The sequence below is a fragment of the Telopea speciosissima genome, chromosome 11 (assembly GCF_018873765.1).
Source record: "Telopea speciosissima isolate NSW1024214 ecotype Mountain lineage chromosome 11, Tspe_v1, whole genome shotgun sequence".
In the NCBI taxonomy this organism is placed as follows: Eukaryota; Viridiplantae; Streptophyta; class Magnoliopsida; order Proteales; family Proteaceae; genus Telopea; species Telopea speciosissima.
In genome coordinates, this window is record NC_057926.1 from 6,960,880 (window position 1) to 6,980,572 (window position 19,693).

The 19,693-nt window shown below is 37.8% G+C and overlaps 3 protein-coding genes across 3 annotated transcripts; 2 read left to right on the top strand and 1 right to left on the bottom strand.

Moving 5' to 3' along the window:
- Window positions 1-2,926: 2,926 nt before the first annotated feature.
- Window positions 2,927-5,203, top strand: LOC122644723 (probable LRR receptor-like serine/threonine-protein kinase At3g47570). The gene is made up of 3 exons (XM_043838116.1): window positions 2,927-3,166; window positions 3,317-3,841; window positions 4,192-5,203. Exons 1-3 carry the CDS (start codon window positions 2,927-2,929, stop codon window positions 4,966-4,968), a joined length of 1,542 nt encoding a protein of 513 aa, XP_043694051.1. The 3' UTR covers window positions 4,969-5,203.
- Window positions 5,204-5,298: 95 nt separating this feature from the next.
- Window positions 5,299-6,595, top strand: LOC122644570 (probable LRR receptor-like serine/threonine-protein kinase At3g47570). The gene is made up of 2 exons (XM_043837948.1): window positions 5,299-5,614; window positions 6,159-6,595. The coding sequence occupies exons 1-2, from the start codon at window positions 5,299-5,301 to the stop codon at window positions 6,551-6,553; spliced, it is 711 nt and encodes a 236-aa protein (XP_043693883.1). The 3' UTR covers window positions 6,554-6,595.
- An 8,208-nt stretch (window positions 6,596-14,803) lies between these two features.
- On the bottom strand, window positions 14,804-15,958 carry LOC122644724 (gamma-glutamyl peptidase 3-like). The gene is made up of 4 exons (XM_043838117.1): window positions 15,573-15,958; window positions 15,299-15,463; window positions 15,040-15,207; window positions 14,804-14,950 (listed from the first exon to the last, which is right to left on the bottom strand). The coding sequence occupies exons 1-4, from the start codon at window positions 15,885-15,887 to the stop codon at window positions 14,804-14,806; spliced, it is 795 nt and encodes a 264-aa protein (XP_043694052.1). The 5' UTR covers window positions 15,888-15,958.
- Between the last annotated feature and the right edge of the window lie 3,735 nt (window positions 15,959-19,693).

Below are 19,693 nucleotides of genomic sequence, written 5' to 3' on the forward strand. Positions count from 1 at the left end.
CAATTTGTGTGCCATTTTTTGGTGAAATTTAATCGTAGTCGCTGCATGGATGGAAAGTGGTCGAAGAAAGCTTTGAGGAGATACATGGTGTGTCGAAATCGGCCTTACAGCTGCAAAGTAATTAACATTTGAATTTCTGGCCATTTTAAAGTTATTTTGAAAAAAAAATAAAAAGAATATGTAAATAATCGGGTGACTCTCGTGCTGCCACACGTGCGCAGCATGCGAGCCACCCTTGTCCGTCCCAGCCTATGCTTGAGGGTTCTTGTAGGTTCGATAGATTCTAGAGAATGAGAAAAATATCTAAGACAATAGAGAGTCATGGATTGAGAGCAGATGGAAGGAAGGTCTGGGTTATACAAGTCAGGGATGTATCACGATAGTCAAAAATCTAAATTCTATTCGCATCCATATCTGGTTAGGAGTATCTGTATCCAGTCAAGAGATATCTAGATCTGTTTACATCCGATTCCTATTCGAAACGTTTATATCCCTAAATCTTTCACAGGAATTGGACCCCTTGACATAGATCATGGAGACTTCCTTTTTTTCTTGTCTTTCCTCTTCCAATTTTTTATTTTTTTTAAAAATGTAAAAGATCCATATTATTAGGTAGTATATATTGAAATGAAATCAAGAAATGGTGAACTCAAATTCAATGAGACCAACTGGTCAATGGCAACGAGTTGTGGTGGTGGTGGTGTAACAAGGTTTTTGTTTTATATATTCTAAGGTATGATATGTGTATCAAGGCATCAAGTTAGAAAGGTACAGAATGCTCTTGTTAGAGATATTTAACAGTGTTTAATAGAGGCAAGAGATCTCTACATGGTCACATGGTCTCTACACAAGCGTCTAGGCTAATGGGTGAGCACCCCTGGCTATCTACTCTGGGGCAGAGGCGTCATCTCACAGTGCCCTGTAAGAGGGCGTAGGAAGTTAAACCTAACACGATGCAGAGAAGAATGGAAATCACAAACACAATCACACAATGCACACAAAGATTTACGTGGTTCGGCAAGGTTGCCTACGTCCACGGTGAGATGAGATCTGTTTCACTATCAATGGAGAATAGGGTTATAGCCGCTCGTTCTTCACACCTCTCTCAGATTTTTCAATACATAAAAAGAAACCTCGCTACAGATTTATAGCAAAAACCCTATGTAAGAAATTTACTAAAATACCCATATAGTCCTTAAAAGGAGAATCTGGCTCCGCGGCCCATTGCGGCTCCACACATCAGTCCATCATCAGAAGTCAAGACACCAAAACCTCAACAGTAGGAAACACCACCAAGTAGAGATTTTTTCCCAATATAGAATTTTGATACAAAAGTGGACCACACTAAAATTTGCTATTCTTTTCCTATGAAATAAATTAATTCTATAATTTTTTATTTGAATAAAGCAAATTCTATATTCACAACTGTAATTCTATGGCCTATTGTCATCCAATTCAGTCAACCCTTAGTGGTTCATAGCCCTTGGCAATGAGGTGGTCACCTAAAACTATAATATTGCGTTGAAGCTTGATCTCATGGAGGCGGCGTCGTGTTGTTTATTTTTTTGTTGGTTGAATAATGGTCCAAGGGGTAAGGCTGCGTACATCTGACCCTCCGCATACCCTATTAAATGCGGGAGCCTTGTGCACTGGGTACGGCCTCAAATAATGGTTTAAGGAAAGACTTGACTTCTAAGGTCTAGTTTTTGGTGGAATATTGCCGTTGTTGCTTACCACTAGCCCCAAATTTGATTCTGACTCTTGGGTGGCACTTCAGTTTCTAGTTTTCATTATTCTCTTTGAGAGTTCATTAAGGTTAGAATCAGTCATTGTATCCTTCTATCTCTTTCCCTTTTAAAGTGACCTTCTACCTCAATTGTATAATGCCCCGTCTTGCACCTCCATTAATGCCACTTGTTAATGTACAACACGCGGGTGACGTGCCTATTCCTCAACTATAGAATATAACTACAAGAAATCTCATTTCCGTTTCCAAAAAAACAAATCCGTTGCTAAAACTATGAGCGATGTATTCCATTGCTCTAGTTGAGATTTGGCAATGGTGATATATTTATCGTTTTCATAAGTTGTATTGAGCGACGGAATATTTACCATTGCGATAAATAATATTAAGCAACAATAATTTTTTTAACCGTTGCCATAAATTACTTTTGTTATAGTGATATATGCATATCCTAATTGGTTAGATCAAGGACACATGACCACAAATGGTTGGGTTTTTCTTTGTTTTTTTTTTTTTTGGGGGGGGGGGGGGAGGGGGGTTTGGTAAACCAAAAATGGGAGGTTGATTTTGATATGTTCAAACACATCCAGTTCGACCTTGCCCGAGTTTTTAGGAGTCAAACCCAGTAAACAGTTCTTGATGTTGAAATAAATTCTATTAATAATTTATGTTTTATAGAATCCACTTGATGGAGATACTCATAACTGTTTTATAGAAACTGCAAAATTTTATACTCCTTCCTATGAAATAAATTCTATAATAATTATTTGGAAACGATGTAGATCTATCCATCTTTTTAGCCTATGGCTTATTGGTCTTCTAAATCATTGGCTTTTTTTTTTTTTGTTTTTTGGTAAGACATCTAAATCATTGATTCGACTAAAGAGGAGTTTTAATAATCTCTTATACATGATTGCCAATGAGGTGGTCACCTATAACTATAATATTGCTATTGAGATGGTCACCTCATGGAATCTAAGTAATTTATATGAGGAAAGACTTGACGTCTAAGGTCCAACCGTGGCGGGAGCTGAAGGATTTAGCCCACCAAAAACAGGGGGATTTGGGTAATTTCATAGGGGATATTATGGTTGTTGTTTAGCACTATCCTTTAAATAGGAAATCACAACTCAAAACATTACACGCAAGCTTTCTGAATTAGCTTCCCAAAATTGGATTCTAATGGCACTTCAGCTTCTAGTTTTCTTTCTCTTCTTTGGGAACCCATTGAGGCTGCTACAATCAGTCACCGCTAGTAGAAGGATGATTGTAGTAGGGAACAACGAGACAGATCGACTTGCTTTGTTGGAGTTCAAGAAACAAATTGTTCTTGATCTTTATGGAGCATTAAGTTCTTGGAACGATTCCATCCATTTTTGCAACTGGGTTGGGATCACTTGTAGCCATCGCCATCAACAACGGGTAATCAACTTGGATTTACAAGCGAAGGACTTGCTAGGAAGCATATCTCCTTCCATAGGAAATCTCACTTTTCTTCATTCCCTCAACATTGCAAATAATAGCTTCCATGGCAAAATCCCCCAAGAGATTGGAAATCTAATTTGACTGCAGTCAATTGTTTTAGAAAACAACACTCTCGAAGGAGAAATTCCTACCAGCTTGGCCAACTGCACTCGTCTTAGACAAATTCACTTATCCAATAACAATCTTGTTGGGAAGATTCCGGTTGCACTGCTTACATCTTTATCAAAGCTGGAGATAATTTCTATTGTTTATAATGGTTTAACAGGAGAATTACCAGCTTCTCTTGGGAACATTTCTTCCCTCCAAGCTATTTCTTTGGGTGGAAATGAACTGCAGGGGGGCATTCCAGATTCTCTTGGTCAACTAACAAACTTATACTTTCTCTCACTTCATCATAACAAGTTATCTGGTATGTTCCCTGTCTCACTATATAATCTTTCATCTCTTGAAGTCATTTCCGTCGGCCAACTGCATGGGAGCCTTCCACGAGAAATAGGCCTCACTCTTCCGAATCTCTATGGACTAGCAATTGGAGGGAACCTTTTCTTAGGAGAATTCCGAATTCCGTCTCCAACATTTCAACACTCGATACAATTGCTCTCCCTGAAAACAGTTTTATTGGACCAATTCCTAACAACTTAGGAGATCTTCAAAATCTTCGAAGATTCATGGTTGGTGTAAATCAATTTGGAACAGGGGAAGCTGATGATTTAGATTTCGTAATATCTTTGGTCAATTGTACACATCTAGAGTTTTTGGACCTACAAAACAATGGTTTTAGGGGTCCCATTCCCAACTTTAAAGCCAATATCTCAACACAGCTCTCAATCCTTTATTTAGGAGGGAATCAAATATCTGGAACCGTTCCTGCTGGAATTGACAATCTTATCAATTTGACCTTATTGGGCATCGAGCTCAACTTTCTGGAAGGTAATATTCCGTCTAGCATAGGGAAACTTTAGAAGCTTCAAAGATTATTCTTGGGTGGAAATAGACTTTCAAAACAAATACCTTCCTCTATAGGCAATCTCACTCTTTTGTATGAACTCCATTTAGAAGCCAACAACTTGAATGTAAGCATTCCTTCCAGCATTGAAAATTGTCAACGGTTACTACACCTAACCCTTAATAATAATAGTCTCCAAGACCCAATACCTAAACAACTCTTTCTTATTTCGTCCTTATCAATATCCCTCACCTTAGCTTATAATTCTCTGGTCGGTACCCTACCAATTGAAATTGGTAACTTGAAAAGTCTTTCTACATTAGATATCTCTAATAACAAACTATCAGGAGAAATCCCCTCCTCCATTGGTGATTGGAATAGTTTGGAATATCTTTACATGGGGGGTAATTTCCTTGAAGGAGCCATTCCTCAATCTCTGACTCTTTTGAAGGGGCTTCAAGATTTAGATCTTTCGCACAACAATTTATCAGGACAAATCCCGAAAGATCTACAGAATCTTTTAGCATTGCGGAGTTTGAATTTATCCTTCAATAATCTTGAGGGGGAGGTACCAACAAAAGGAGTCTTTGGAAATGCAAGTGCAATTTTGGTGAATGAAAATGATAGACTTTGTGGGGGAATTGTAGAGTTACATTTGCCTACATGCACAAATCATGGATCTACAAAACGAGAAAAATCCAATGCTCTTAGAATAGTTCTGGTGATCATCGGTGTGGTTCTTGGTTTTCTTTTGATATTTTCCTTTCTTATTATTGTTTGGATAAGAAAATAAAAAAGTAAACCTCCATCCACACCATTAATCAGTGAACCTTTCTTAAATATTTCTTACAAAGAGCTCTTCCATGCTACTAGAGGGTTTTCTTCAGCTAATTTTATAAGTTCCGGTAGTTTTGGCTCTGTATACAAAGGGATTATCAGCCAAGATGAAACCATTGTCGCAGTAAAGGTACTCAACCTTCAAAATCCAAGAGCTTACAAGAGCTTTATGGCTGAATGCAAAGCCTTAACAAACATTTGGCATCGAAATATTGTCAAGATTTTAACTTCCTGTTGAAGTATTGATTCAAAAGGCAAAGATTTCAAAGCCCTTGTGTACGAGTTCATGCCCAATGGGAGTCTAGATGATTGGTTGCATCTGCCGATGGAGTTACATAATCATTCAAGGAATTTAAACATTCTTCAAAGATTAAACATCGTAATTGATGTGGCTTCTGCATTGGATTACCTTCATTACCAGTGTTATGCAACAATTGTTCATTGTGACTTTAAGCCAAGCAATATTCTACTTGATAGTGATATGATTGCACATGTCAGTGATTTTGGTTTGGCGAGGCTACTTTTAGAATCTGACGACAATTCATCCCAGACTCAAACTAGTACCATTGAGATAAAAGGATCTATTAGCTATGCTGCTCCAGGTAACAAATCAAGTATGCAGTTTTATTTTGAGTTATCAATCAATATATTATTTTGTAGATCTAAATGCCATTAATTTAAGTTGTTTCTATCTATTCTAAACAGAATATGTTGTAGGCTGTTAAACATGACCCAAATGATGACTTGGAAAAAGGGTATAGATCTAAAGATCCTACTTATAAGGTTAATATTTATATCCAACTATTATTGGATACATTCAGATCCTATTATTAATAGTTGATTGAGTATATCAGCACACTTTTCTATCTTAATTCGAGTGGATCATGGTTTTATCCATACATTTCAATTAGGAATTTGCTATATTATGAATGCATTGGACCATTGTATCTAATTGGACTGGATTTTGATTGGATTCTTTTTAACATGTTCAAAATAATCCTAGTTTCAAAATTGTAGAAATCACATTGTAACTTGCTATTCTTAAATACCATGATCATAATTTCCATATTTTTTTACTATAATTTCTTGTATGAATATGCAAGTCTTTTATTGCTATTCTAATAGTGCGAGATTTCTGAATTTCAGAATATGGCATGGGTGGAAAAGCAACTATATTAGGGGACATGTTTAGCTCTGGGATCTTTTTATTGGAGATGTTCACAGGAAAAAGGCCAACAGATCATATGTTTACTGATGACTTAAATCTCCATAACTTTGCAAAGGTAGCTTTACCTGTATATGTGATGCAAGTTGTAGATCCTACACTCCTACCCAAGGAAGGACATAGAGAAGAAATTAAAGAGGGTGCTATCAACAAAACTGAAGGTCCTAATCATAGGATAGATAAATTGCAAGATTGTATAACATCAATAATTGAAATTGCACTCCAGTGCTCCATGGAATCGCCAAGAGAACGTATTTACATGAATGATGTTATGAGGGAATTACATTTAATCAAGGAAAAATTTCTTGAAGCATGAATCAATCAACGCAGAGGAACTATGCCTATTAGAAGGTGATTCTAATTTATTACTTTTGTTATTATTGTGTTGCCTTGCACACCTAATGCTCATGAAAAAACTTTGAAAAAGAAAGTTTTAGATCATGCAATAATATCTTGGCAGTCTTTCAAGCATTTATGATAATGGCTAACTATGGTCTTGGCATCTGCAACTTTTGCGAGAAATGCTCATGGCATGTTGATTGAATATTTGAATGTGAATGGGTTAAAATTGTGTGCTCTTACTCTTTCTTTGATTTCAAAGTTAAGGCTATTCCCTATTACTCATACATCATCAACTCTCTAGAGTTGAAAAAAAAATATGATTTGAACCATGGTTAGTTATATTGCAATTGCATGTTATTAAATACTGAGAGTTATGAATAATGTTTGTTTTAAAAAAATAGGTTTTCATCCTAAGAGAATTGAATTAGTAACTTGAGCTGTTATGTGGCTGTGCAGTATGTGGATTTCCATGAGCAGGTTCAAGATCATCTATAAGAATCGAAATTGATGAGCAACTGGTGTGGCCTGATACAAAGGAAACAATGACCAATTGTTTGATGGAAGACAATGCCTATACTTTAACCTCGTAACTTAGATATTAAAGAGTTTTTTTTTTATTATTTTTTATATCATCTTTTCAATTTTTTTTCGTAACATATTTCAAGTTTCTTATGGTCTGAATTTTCTTTGTGATGTGTTATTTCAAAATATAAGTGCTTGTTTATATGGGCTCGTAATTTAGGTAGTCAGTAGTTTTATTTTATTATTTCTATTGGGTAAGCGAGTGGCTTGTTGCCCTCACCGTCACACTTAACTGACTAATTCTAAACCTTGGAATTAATACTGATTAGTAATGGGATGGCTTGATTCCGGTGCCTAATCGGCCCAAATCTTAATCTGTTCGAAGACCAAAACGACAATCAATAGAGCCTAAAGAAAATAATTTTCAGCATATTGGATCCATACACAATCTATGATAAAATTTGACAAAATCTATTGAAATATAAATCTCGTGTAGTCAGTGGCCCATTTTAATATAAGTATACTTGGCTCAAGAGAGTGGATAGTACACCCATATATGAACTCCCATAATTAGTACCTAATCGGTTCTTGATCACTACTAACCAGCTTATCAAATCAGTTTGGCTCTAATTCTAAAATCTAACTCTGTAATGGCTAGGACCAGAACTGACCTATTAATAATTGTTTCCAATTGATATTGAATTTTAATTGGTCAGTTTTGGTCCAGTTCCAATTCTTGTCCCAGATTGATACCCCTAGATTTGGTGGAACTTCTGAAATTTATTTTTGGAATGTCCAAATAAGCTAAAATGTTTACCATACTCAATCAATCAAAGTACGTAATAAGCTGAAATGTTTACCATACTCAATCAACCGAAGTATGTAATAGATCTAAAATGTAAATTAATAACCACTTTGCTTATCAAAAAGAAGTTGTTCTTAATCTTTAAAACAGAAATTCACTAGAATTCCCTACAATTCTGATTTGAGGAAGTCCAAGTGATGCGAGCATGATAATCTAATTCCACTCCATTACGCGTAAAGAATCTAGCATAAAAATATTTATCAGTGAATTCTCTATCAACTGAGAATTAGAAATATGTTTCCTCTTTCAAAATTTGGAAAACATACTACAATGGCAATAAATGACTTTGGCCATGGGGAATCACTTTTGTCAAGGCAATTAGAAGAAGAAATCCAAAAGTAGCTTGGTATTCAATCACGTGGAAATCTGGCATCCTTCCAAGATATTCAATCTTTGTATGAAGATTTTTCCATGGAAAAACTCGTTCTTCTCCAACATATGTGGGTGCAAGGTACACGTTGTTTTTCCGTTCTTTTTATTCAATTGTGTTCTATTTCACTATATGGAGATAGATTAGGGTTTCACAAACTCCAAGGAATTTCTAACAATTGGCATCAGAGCGATCCATACAAACCTAGAATTGATTGCTTACATGTTTATACTATTGAACTGATTTTTTAATGAGGAAGAACAAATTTTTCGTCGCGTTTTTGGCGAACCCGTACAATTTTTGTTTGCTGCCGGAATTTTTCACCTGAGAATGTTTAAATATTTTTATACCAAAATGTTGGGCTCGAAAAGATGAACAAAAACGTGGGTGGATTACCACCGTCGGCGGCCAGACGCGCCGGCCAAAGTGGCGCTTGAGATCCACTCGTCGGGAAGGTTTAAAAAAAAGAAAGGATTCTGACATCATCCTGACATCATGGGGCTGATGTCATGATGATGTCATTGGGTTACAGCTTGCGGGTCACGTTTGACCCAGTCAGAGAGACCCGACCCAGGGTCAAAGATACCTAGACCCGGTCAAAATGACCAGGTCAAAGATTCTCTGACCTGGTCAAAGGTGATCTGACTCGACCCAAGGGCTGAAAGTTTACCCGAATTTTGAGCCGATAATCCGAAGTGATCAAACGGCAACCCAAATCAATTAGACTGGACCGAGTCGGCTTGATGCACTGGTTCATCTCGATTTGACTCGAAGTGAACCGATTTGTTTAATGTTTTATAATCAGAAACTTCTAGGGGCCAATATGGGTTCGTTTGGATGAATTTTGAGGTGCATTTTTTATAGGTTGTCTATTTTTTCGTGCTCTTCATTTTGATATGTAATATGACATAATTTGGATAATCAGAGACTATGATTTTGGTAATTTTTACGTTTTTCTGCAACCTTAAATGCATGTTTAGGTCAATTATAATTATTAATGGGAGTGGAGCATCGGATTGAGCTCTGGTTTGGACCATTGTGCCCATTTTTGGTACCTTGTTTCGGTACAATTGACACCTCCAGGGACCTGTTTTTGACGGTTTGGCCTATTATGGTGTATACAGACTTGGTTTGTTCGAATTTTTAATTATAATATGTTGTGGGTGTCCCCATTTTGGAGTTTACTGATTAAGTGAGGTACTTAAATGTATCAAAGTGACTTTAATGTCAAAGTTAATTTTGTGCATCGGATTTTGGAATCCCCAATTTGGCTGCAAAGGTTAGGATTGCAAAGTGTCATAATGGAATTAAGTGAGACCCACCAAAGTGGCATACCTGATTTCTATTGTGATATTTTTTTAATTCAAGGATACATAATTAAATTGGCAACGAATTAGATAATGTTCGTTCAAAGGTGACATTGTCAAGGCTTAGACATGGTCTAGGGGTTTCTTATCGACCACCAAAAGGTAGGAGAGATTTTCGAATGTCATTGACCTTTTGCAGTAGTTGCAATGAGAGGACCAGTGCATTTTTCGACCTAAAGGTTGAAAAATATAGTGTGGTCGGAATTCTTATTTGCTACTAGTTCATTGCTGGCATGGTTCATTAGGTGTGGGAATATCACATCAAAGTGTTGGTCAATTTAGACTGAAAAATGAATTAGATGTGTTTGCCTGGTCAAATTTCTTCTGCACATGTCTAGCTGCATGACATATTTTATGGGAAACCATGAATGGGTTGGGTGGAATCCACCAAAGTGGGACATCTTATGCTTATATGGTTTCGTTTAGTAGCAAACTTGGTGACATTTACCCAAAGGTGATGTCACCTAAGTTAAGGAAACACATGTTAGAAAGGACAGTAATCTAGGGGTTCCTTCTGCCCAAAGGTGAAGGGATTTTCGGGAGTTATTGTTCCTTTTGCGGTAAAGGCGGATGAAAAGAGAACCAGTGCATTCCTAACCTAAAGGGTAGGGATGCAGTAACAGTTGTAACTCTTATTTCATTTTATATTGGTAAGTTCACTGATTATGTAATTGACTGGCCTTTTTATTCATGACTAATATCTTGATGATTGCTTCTTGTTCCTCCATGATGTCTGATCTTGGGAATATTTTCTTTTTGTTGATTTTACTCTCATTAAAATAAAGTGTTTTCTAATAAGAAAATGATTAATGTTTTGGGTTCAGGCAGCTGTTTCAAAAGTTTTGTACAAGTTACTTGGTGGTTCATTATTTGTTTCAGTTAATCAGTGAGAGCTTATTGCTTGTTTTGATTAGTTAGTGGGAGCTCAATGGGAGCATGTTTATCTTGCTTAACTGTTATGTTGCACACTTGGTTTGTTGAGCATGGATATTTATGAATGTGCCTGGTTTTGTTTGGTTTACATTTATATGCATATGTTAATTGATATGTGAAGGTTTCATGACAGTAATTGCCAAAGGCGGTATTTAGCCAAAGTCAGAAGGTATTTAGCCAAAGTTAGGAGGTAAGCCAATTTTAGGTATTACCGGTTTTGTGGCAGCTTGCCTAAGGGGTAATGGCTAGTATCAAAGTAAAGGACCCATAAGGGCATGCCAGCAAGGTTTATGTGATCACACACTCACCGGTTCTTGGTTGCAACCAACGAACTCAACCTTGCAACCCGAACCCCCACCCTGTTCTTCATCCAAACCACTGCCCCATCCTCTGCAATTTCACCCACAATCCCACACTATGTTATTCCCTCCAACGTCAAGGTTGTGTCAACTGAAAGTTAAAACTTCTGACTACATCTAATTGTCTTTTGCCCATAACATAAAGTCATAAAACTGAATACACTAATTTTTCCTTGTTCGGATAATTTAATAATGCAAAGCAATCTTCCCACATTCAATTATAACCCTTGCAGTTGTTACCAACCAATGTCTTGGTTAGAAGATGGAAATGGGATTTGGCAGTGGTGGTGGTGCTGGCAGTGGAAGAGGATCAGCGGCGGCAATGGTGGCGATGATGGTGGTGTTGGGAAGAAGAAGAAGAAGAAGAATAAGAAAAGCAGAGAGGAAGAAGAGGAAATGGGGTTTTGGGTTGAAGAGGGCAAAATTGGAATAAAATAATATTAAGGGTAATCTGGGGTTTTGAAAAAATTGAAAATGCCCACGTCATCACTTAATGGCGTTTTTTAACGATTAGGGTACTGTTGATAGAATCTTTAAAAAGTAGGGGAGGGCATTATCATTTTTCAAAATTTTGGGATTGGATTGATATTAAGGAACCTTAGAGGGGAGGGGGATGGCATTTCCCCAAAAAAAACAATCCCACTTGTCTCCTTGACACTGGAGCCACTCACCACACCACGCCTAATCTCCACTCCCTCTCTACTTTTGATCCATATACAAGTAACATCCAACTTCATGTTGGTAATGAAATGACTTCCTATTTCTCACACTATTATTGCTTATCTCTCTTCTTCTTGTCATTCCTTTCTTCTTTCTAATGTTTTGCATATTCTTGCTCTTACTAATTCCTTGCTTTCTATTCAAAAGTTTTGTATAGATATTAATGTCTTTAATTTTTGATTTTCATTCTTCTCATTTTGTTCTCAAGGATCAGGTTACCAAGATAATTCTACTTTCGGGCCCAAGTAGGAATGGACTCTACTCCATCTCCTCTTCTTCTTCTGCTTCTGCCCATCTTGCTACTTCATGCTCTTATGATCGTTGGCATCACCGCTTAGGTCAACCTCATGATCGTGTTCTGCATCTTATGATTCATAGTCTTTGGTTTCCCAAGTCTCCACAATTGTGCCCCCTTGTCAAATGGGCAAAGCTTGTCGTCTTCCTCTTCGTGCCTTTGCTTCTCGTAGTATTGTTCCTTTGGATTTGGTATTTAGTGATGTATGGGGTCCTTCCCCCACTGTCTCTTTTGAAGGCAGTTGCTATTTTGTTATTTTTGTCAACGACTTTAGTAAATTCATTTGGTTTTATCCTCCTAAGTTGAAATCTGATGTATTTTCTATTTTTAAATATTTTCAGGCCTTAGTCGAATGCAAATTCTTCCATAAAATAAAATCAATACAAACTGATTGGGGAGGAGAATATTTTCTCTCCTCTGTTTTTTGCAGCTTTGGGCATTGAATATCATGTCTCTTGTCCTCACACTCATGAGCAATAGGGGACCGTTGAACGACGCAATCGTCTCATCGCTGAAACTGGCCTAACCTTACTTTCCCATGGTTCTATTCCACTTACCTATTGGAACTACGCTTTTGAGGCAGCAATATATATTATCGATAGACTCTCCTCACCTATCACCAATAATATCTCCCCTTATCAGGTTGTTAACAACCACCCCCTGACTATTCCTTTTTACGGGTTTTTGGGTGTTTATGCTTTCCTTGGCGTTGCCTCTATAATGCTTACAAAATGGACCCATGCTCCTCATCTTGTGTTTTCTTAGGATATTGTCCACCCCACGTTGGTTACCATTGTATGGATCTCACCTCTCATCGCATATACATCTCACGTCACGTACGCATCGATGAAATCATTTTTCCCTTTCATACCTGCATCATCCATTCCACCCCTACCTCCTCTTCCCCCAAACCTTTGACGATGGTCCGTACCCCGGCTCCCTTCCTTACCCCTCCACCAAGCCCTCCCACGGCTTCACCTCCCCTCTCACCAATTCCTCCCCATCCTCCAACCCTCCCACGGCTTCCCCCTCCCCACCATCCACCTCACCAACCCCAACCCTATCTTCCCCATCACCGAACCCCACCCCTCCCTCTACCCTATCGGAACCCACCCCAACCTCTACTTTCCCACCGCATACCCTTCCCTCCCCAAATCTCTCTTTCCCTTCATCCACTACTCCTCCTCTCCATGTTAGAAGCCTAATTGACCTCTACAATGATCCCCGCACCCTCCCCACTTCACCTTAAGCTCACACCTCCCATCATTCCCCCACCAGTCCATCTCCTGTTTAACTTACCTATTTCACCCAAGCTAACAAGGACCGTCAATGGCATGTTGTCATGACCGATGAATTCAATGCTTTAATCCGCAATGGTACATGGTCTCTGATTCCCTATACTGCCTCCATGAATTTGGTTGGCTGTAAATGGGTTTATCGGATCAAGCACAAGGTTGATGGCTCCATTGAGCGCTTCAAGGCTCGCCTTGTTGCCAAAAGGTTCCATCAACAACATGGCTTGGATTATGATCGATGAGACTTCTACCCATGTTATCAAACCTACCACCATTCGAACTGTTCTCTCCCTAGCCATCTCTAAAGGATGGTCTATTCGTCAACTTGATGTCATTAATGCTTTCCTTCATGGCGTCCTCATATGACTCAGCCACCAGGGTTTGTTGACTTATAGTTCCCTTATCATGTGTGCTGCCTTCACCGCTCTCTGTATGGGCTCAAACAAGATCCACATGCTTGGTTCTACAGACTCTCCGAGTTTTTGGTCCACCCAAACTGACCCATCTCTCTTTATTTTTACCACGGATGACACAACTAGTTATGTTCTCATTTATGTTAATGATATTTTGATCACAAGGAATCACACATCTCATATCCAAGCCCTTTTTGAATGGCTGGCAGTTGAGTTCTCTATTAAGGATCTAGGTCCTCTCCACTTCTTCCTTGGTGTGGAGGCTCTTTATCAGCCCACCAGTGTACTACTAGCTCTCACAGTCTCGATATATTTCTTATTTACTTGACTGTGCTGGCATGACGGATTGCAAACCCGTCTCTACCCCTATCGCCACCACGTTTTCAACATCCCCCACAGGGGGTGCCCCATTCTCTGATCCAACCAAGTACCGCTCTATTGTTGGCGCCTTATAGTACATTACATTAACTCGCCCTTATGTTGCTTTTGCGGTAAATCGGGCCTGCCAGTTTATGGAACTCATCATCATAGAGAAAAGACTAGATGAAGACCAACTCCTCCAAGATAGTTGACCGATCTCATCTTATTCTACATGTGATAATACTTATCACACATGTGATAACACCCTAAGTGATCCAGGACTCTCTTAATGTATGCAGGTTGGACTCCCATTATTTGTACCATTCTATCCTATCTATATATACTTGATGTAATCAGATTACAATTCAATAACAAGAGAATATTCATTCACTCCAATAAGAATTAAGATGAAGTCTTGATAATTTTTTGAATATTTACTGCATTCATGATAATCTTAATTCTCAATTCCTTTTTTACATGTAAGAAATTATTTTCCATTCAATAGTTAATTCATTAAGTTACCAAAAAAAAAAAAAAAAAATCCAATAGAGGAAAACAGTTTGGCTGATTCCCTTGGTATCTGATTCTTGACATATAGGACTAATTGGCCAATTTTTACTCCACGGCTTCTCAAAGCTTGTAGTTCGGAATGAATGTGTACTACACCTTCTTATCAATAAAGCTTTGTTTAAACTAAACTAAAAAAAGGTTACATTAACTGTCCCTTATTTATGTGTAGTAGGCCAGTGAGGAGGACTAATTATACCGCTCCCCTCCTCCTTAAGAAAGTTCTTGCAAATCTTCTCCAAAGAATTCCTATCTGGTTCTCCATTAATCTCCAGTCTTGATTTCGCATTCTCAGCAAATTCTTTCTGTAGTAATTCAATCAGCAGCAGATATAACTTAATTTTTTTTTTTCTTTAAAGAAGAAGATATGAAGATTGTTAAAGAGATTACTTACATCTACAGAGTCGTTGAGAGCAAGGCGATCAATGATATTAGATAAGATGTCTTTGGTATATTCAGGGTGGCCTTGAATGCCTAATATATGGTCTCCAATTACAAACATCTCCACTCCAGTCTGCTCTGAGAAGGCAATAACCTCAGCTCCCAAAGGTACCTCCCATACCTGTAATTCACATTTCAAACCTCTCACAACTTAGCAGTCACAAAGAGAGAGAGAGAGAGAGAGAGAGAGAGAGAGAGAGAGAGAGAGAGACCTCATCTTGATGACACTCAATGATGGTAAGTGAAGGTGGGATTTCTTCAAGGACACCAAAGAGGCTACACAAGGGCAAGTCTTCCACAATTCTGATTTTCCTCAAACCAAGATCCCATCCACAGTGAGCTTTCCCAACCTTACCACCCAATGCTCTGCACAACACCTATGTAACAAACAACAAAGAGAAAGGAATGAGTAAATTAATGAAATGTTAAGAAAGATCAAGAGAACCCCATTACTGAATGAGACAAAACCAAAGCCTTTTTAAGTACCTGGTGCCCAAAGCATATGCCAAGCACCTTCTTTTCCATGGCATCAAGTGTTTGCAAAAGAAAGCAAAGTTTCAAGATCCACATTTCATTTCCATAAGCATCATAAGGGCTACCACTGATGACAAAACCATGGTATTTGTGGAGCTCATCCATGTCAGGGAACTCTCCATCAACAACCCTAAACAAGTCCCATTGTTCTCCTTCTGCAAATGCTTTAAGAAATACATTAACGTATCCCCCATACACTTTCTTCACATATTCAGAGTCCCTTGCTGCCATTAACAGACAATACCTCTTCTGGTCTTCAGTGACCATCTTCAAGAAAACTTGGAGAAGCGGAGGAAGAGAGAAACTAGGACTGAATTACAGAACTTACAGATCGAAGTTTGGAGGAGAACAGAGTGAGTTAATGTGAACCCACTTGGGGAACTTGGAGGTTCAAGACTTGGTGAAAAGGGTATTGGTGAAGGGGATATTTGTAGTGAGGAATTTTTTTTTAAGCCTGACGACACAGTTTCCCCTTTTCATATTCTGCCTGCGGAGCGCTGTTCTCTGTGCCGCAGCACAGGCTGCGCCCAGGCACATGGGGGTGGGTGCAATGACCACCTTGCCCCCTGAGTGGCAGACCCATGTGTCTGGGCGCAGCCTACACTGCAGCATAGAGAACATTCTCCCTCTGCCTTATTATGGTTTCTAGCTTCACGTGTGTGTTTTTATTTTATTAAAAAAAATTTATTATATGACTGACAATGTGTTGGATTTTTTTTTCCACAATAGAATGATAAAGGGCCCTTGCTCAGTCACAAGTCACAACCTTGACCCTGCCATGCTCCTGCCAAAAACCTTGGCCCTGATACCCTTAAGGGGAGGTGCTCAAGTACCTAAAAATCTCTACATTGGACTATTCACATCTGATGTGGGATTACATGTATCTACTGTTCTAAAATAACTATAACATACAATATTAATGCATATATATTTCAAAATCCATTATAAGTTCCAAGACATATCATCCAACATACAATTCGAAATTCATACACCATTAGAAAAAAACAAAAAAAAAATGTCCAAAGTGCTATTGAACAATGTGGCTTGGCTATGGTGTAGTCCATTATTGTCAATACAACCAACAAACTCCCAGAATTATGCATGTTCGGTTGGAATTGGGAGTCATCGCTTTAGAAATCCTTTTCAACAGATGCATCAGTTTGTAGCTAAATTTTGAGGCATGTGCATTGAACCTGAGTTAAAGATGATAGCACAACAAGTATAGCTCTTCGAGTTAGCTTTACGTCGACAAAAGAATCAGGTTGATCGGAGTTCCGTAGAGAGAGATATGTGCAGTTAAGTAATCTATTGTTCAACAAGTCTAAGCTCTTAAAAATACACATAAAAAAAGAGGAAACGTGTTTTAAAACAGAGTTTTAAATGCGTTTTTGCTAACTATGCTTCCACCTTCTGCATAGAATTTCCAACAAGAGTAACATCCAGATTGGTCGTGTGTCAAATTCCATGCTCAAATTTGATCAAAATTTCCGTTGTGTATGCCATGCACCCATGTGTTTTTAACCATCTGTGTAGTACTCACCTGCACTTTGGTAGTCTTCTCATAGACTTAGATTTTTAGAGCTTCATTTTTCTACTTGGCTAACTTCAATTCCACCGAAACTCAATAAGTAGATTGAGAACCCTAGGATCTACTTGGCCAGAAAATTTAGAACTTGCCCTACACGCTACATGGGAGTGCTGGCGTAGGCCACACTCCCGGACAGAAAACTGTTTTCGTAAACTCAAATAGTCAGGCCAACTAGACGAAACATTGAATTACAGAAAAAAAAAGCCATTAAGTACTAAACAATAAAAACCAAAACCATAACCAATATATTAAGGGCTTGTTCTAAGGTATATACAATAGTAAAAAGTACCTAGTAGCAACTCACGTAGTGAACTATTCACTTGCTAGATATTCAAAAGCCAATAATATATCCCATTCCTGTGGTTATATCTGAATTAAGAATGATTCCAACTCTACAACATGTTTGGATCTGAAGCCTGAAGGCCTTCTCAGGGTAGCAGAAGAGCTTTCTCACGGTTGCCTTGATTTTGATTTCTGAATGTAGTGTTGCAATTGTTAGGTGTATAATGCCTTGTATTCCAGTGCTTGCATTAGTGGGTTGATTTCGAAGGGCTGTTAAGAGACTGTATGGGTATCTTGATAATTAAACTACCTATGTAAGGTTTTCATTATATATTTGTAGCGAAAGTTTTTTCTCTATAATCAATTAATCTGAGAGAGGTGTGAGGACGAGCGGATGTAACCTATTCTCTATTGATAATGAAGCAGGTCTCATCTTATCGTGCACTTAGGCAATCTTGCCGAACCACATAAATCCTTATGTTAGAAGTTTTTAATTATGGACTTATTTAATTACTGGGTTAATCACTTAGTGGGAGTCTACGCATGAACCGGTTCGATTTGTCACAGGCTGAGATATGTCAACCCAATTCATTGTGGAACTGAGTTTGGGATTGCAACAATATATACTTGTCTAGTGTCCCTGCAACCTTTGTCATATTTTTCCCCTCTTTCTCCCACAAAAAAGAGACTCGTGGAATGACCAAAGGCTCTAGAAGACTCAAGTCTAAGCATGATCGGTGGTGTTAGGACAAAGAATTCAATAGCTCAATCGTCATCAACATATACGGTGCAAAGTACTTCTAATCCCTTCATTGCGTTTAGATATTCCTGTTCAAGGTCATTGTATGAAGTTAGGGTTTTAGGTTTGAAACTCATAATGATTGCAACTAATAACTTATGCACATTGCATGATTGTTTTTTACGATTTCCATTCATTTCTACATCATTTCAGGTTCTCTTTTTTCTACAATGCTAATTATGAAGAGTTGTCTTTCATGAACAACATACACAACAAGAAAATGATAGTCTAGTGTATTACCCCAAAAAATGATAGTCTAACCCAATTTAGGTATAATTGTAATCTTTGAATTGGATTAGCCTATCCTTGCAACCAAAGAATCCATCCCAAATGGCCAACAGCTAGGTAGATTTAAGGGAATATCATGGGTAATTTGATTACTCAAATCCCCACGGATTTGGCATCTAACTTTACTTAATTAATGTGATGAACCTCCTAGAATATGTTGTTTCTTCTACATTTTTTAACTACGAAATTAAGAGAGTTTTTCATCACCGCATGGTGAAAGTTCATCAATTTATCCTAGAGTTACAAATCCTTACAGGGTTTTAGTACAATTTCCAAAATACCCTTCCGATACGCAGTCACGCCCATCCTTCAGCCACCGCGTGGCTGAAGGAAAAGTCGGTTCATCAAATTAATAAGTCAAACTATTTGAAAAAAAAAAAAATGGGGTTCTAGAAATCTGGTCAAAGTTTTATTTGATGAATGGATAGAATGTTCTCCATGTATTTGTTAGACATTGGTGGAAAATGGATGGTCAATAAATAAGAAGTATTATTTCGTAGACCAATGACCCTAACATCGTACCATAATCTTTTTTGTTTTTTTGGTAAACAAGTATCATAATCTTTTAAAGAATGGATTTTCTTATTAACACTTCTTTAAAAAAAAAAAAAACTCTTATTTTAAGGCTACCAAACTCTTTTTGCATTTAGGCTTCAAAAAGTGTTGCAGACACACAGAAAGGCCAAAAAAATAATAATAATAATAAAATTTCAAATATTTGTTTTCGTGGTCATTTTGGTTTGATACATAAAAGTAAGAGAAAATTACTTGGACATCCCTTGTACTATGGTCATTTTGCTTGATGTCCTCAACATTTGAAATAATTACTTGAACACCCCTTAGAGTTTAACATTTCTTTCAAGTAGCCCTGTCCGTTAGTCAGTCACCATTATCATAGGTTAGATAGTTTTTAAATACCTAAACTACCCTTAAGATGTAGTGAAATGACATATTTACCCCCTTCTTCTTCTTCTTCTCCTGCAACCAAAAAAAAAAAAAAAAAAACCAGCAGCATTTGTTTCAAAAACCATTAAGTCATCCTCGAAGATTAAGCCCAAAAGGTCAAATCGGAATCAAAGTGAACAAGAGCATAACCCTAAACGACAACAGATTAAC

What these genes read in the sequence shown, in the direction of transcription:
- LOC122644723 (XM_043838116.1), top strand. Translation starts at nt 2,927, where the DNA reads ATGGCACTTCAGCTTCTAGTTTTCTTTCTCTTCTTTGGGAACCCATTG. An exon ending in GCCATCGCCATCAACAACGG is followed by an intron (nt 3,167 to 3,316) that starts GTAATCAACTTG and finishes ATTTGACTGCAG; the next exon opens with TCAATTGTTTTAGAAAACAA. An exon ending in AATTGCTCTCCCTGAAAACA is followed by an intron (nt 3,842 to 4,191) that starts GTTTTATTGGAC and finishes GGGAAACTTTAG; the next exon opens with AAGCTTCAAAGATTATTCTT.
- LOC122644570 (XM_043837948.1), top strand. Translation starts at nt 5,299, where the DNA reads ATGCCCAATGGGAGTCTAGATGATTGGTTGCATCTGCCGATGGAGTTA. An exon ending in TATTAGCTATGCTGCTCCAG is followed by an intron (nt 5,615 to 6,158) that starts GTAACAAATCAA and finishes TCTGAATTTCAG; the next exon opens with AATATGGCATGGGTGGAAAA.
- LOC122644724 (XM_043838117.1), bottom strand. Translation starts at nt 15,887, where the DNA reads ATGGTCACTGAAGACCAGAAGAGGTATTGTCTGTTAATGGCAGCAAGG. An exon ending in GCATATGCTTTGGGCACCAG is followed by an intron (nt 15,464 to 15,572) that starts GTACTTAAAAAG and finishes TTTGTTACATAG; the next exon opens with GTGTTGTGCAGAGCATTGGG. An exon ending in CTCTCAACGACTCTGTAGAT is followed by an intron (nt 14,951 to 15,039) that starts GTAAGTAATCTC and finishes GAATTACTACAG; the next exon opens with AAAGAATTTGCTGAGAATGC.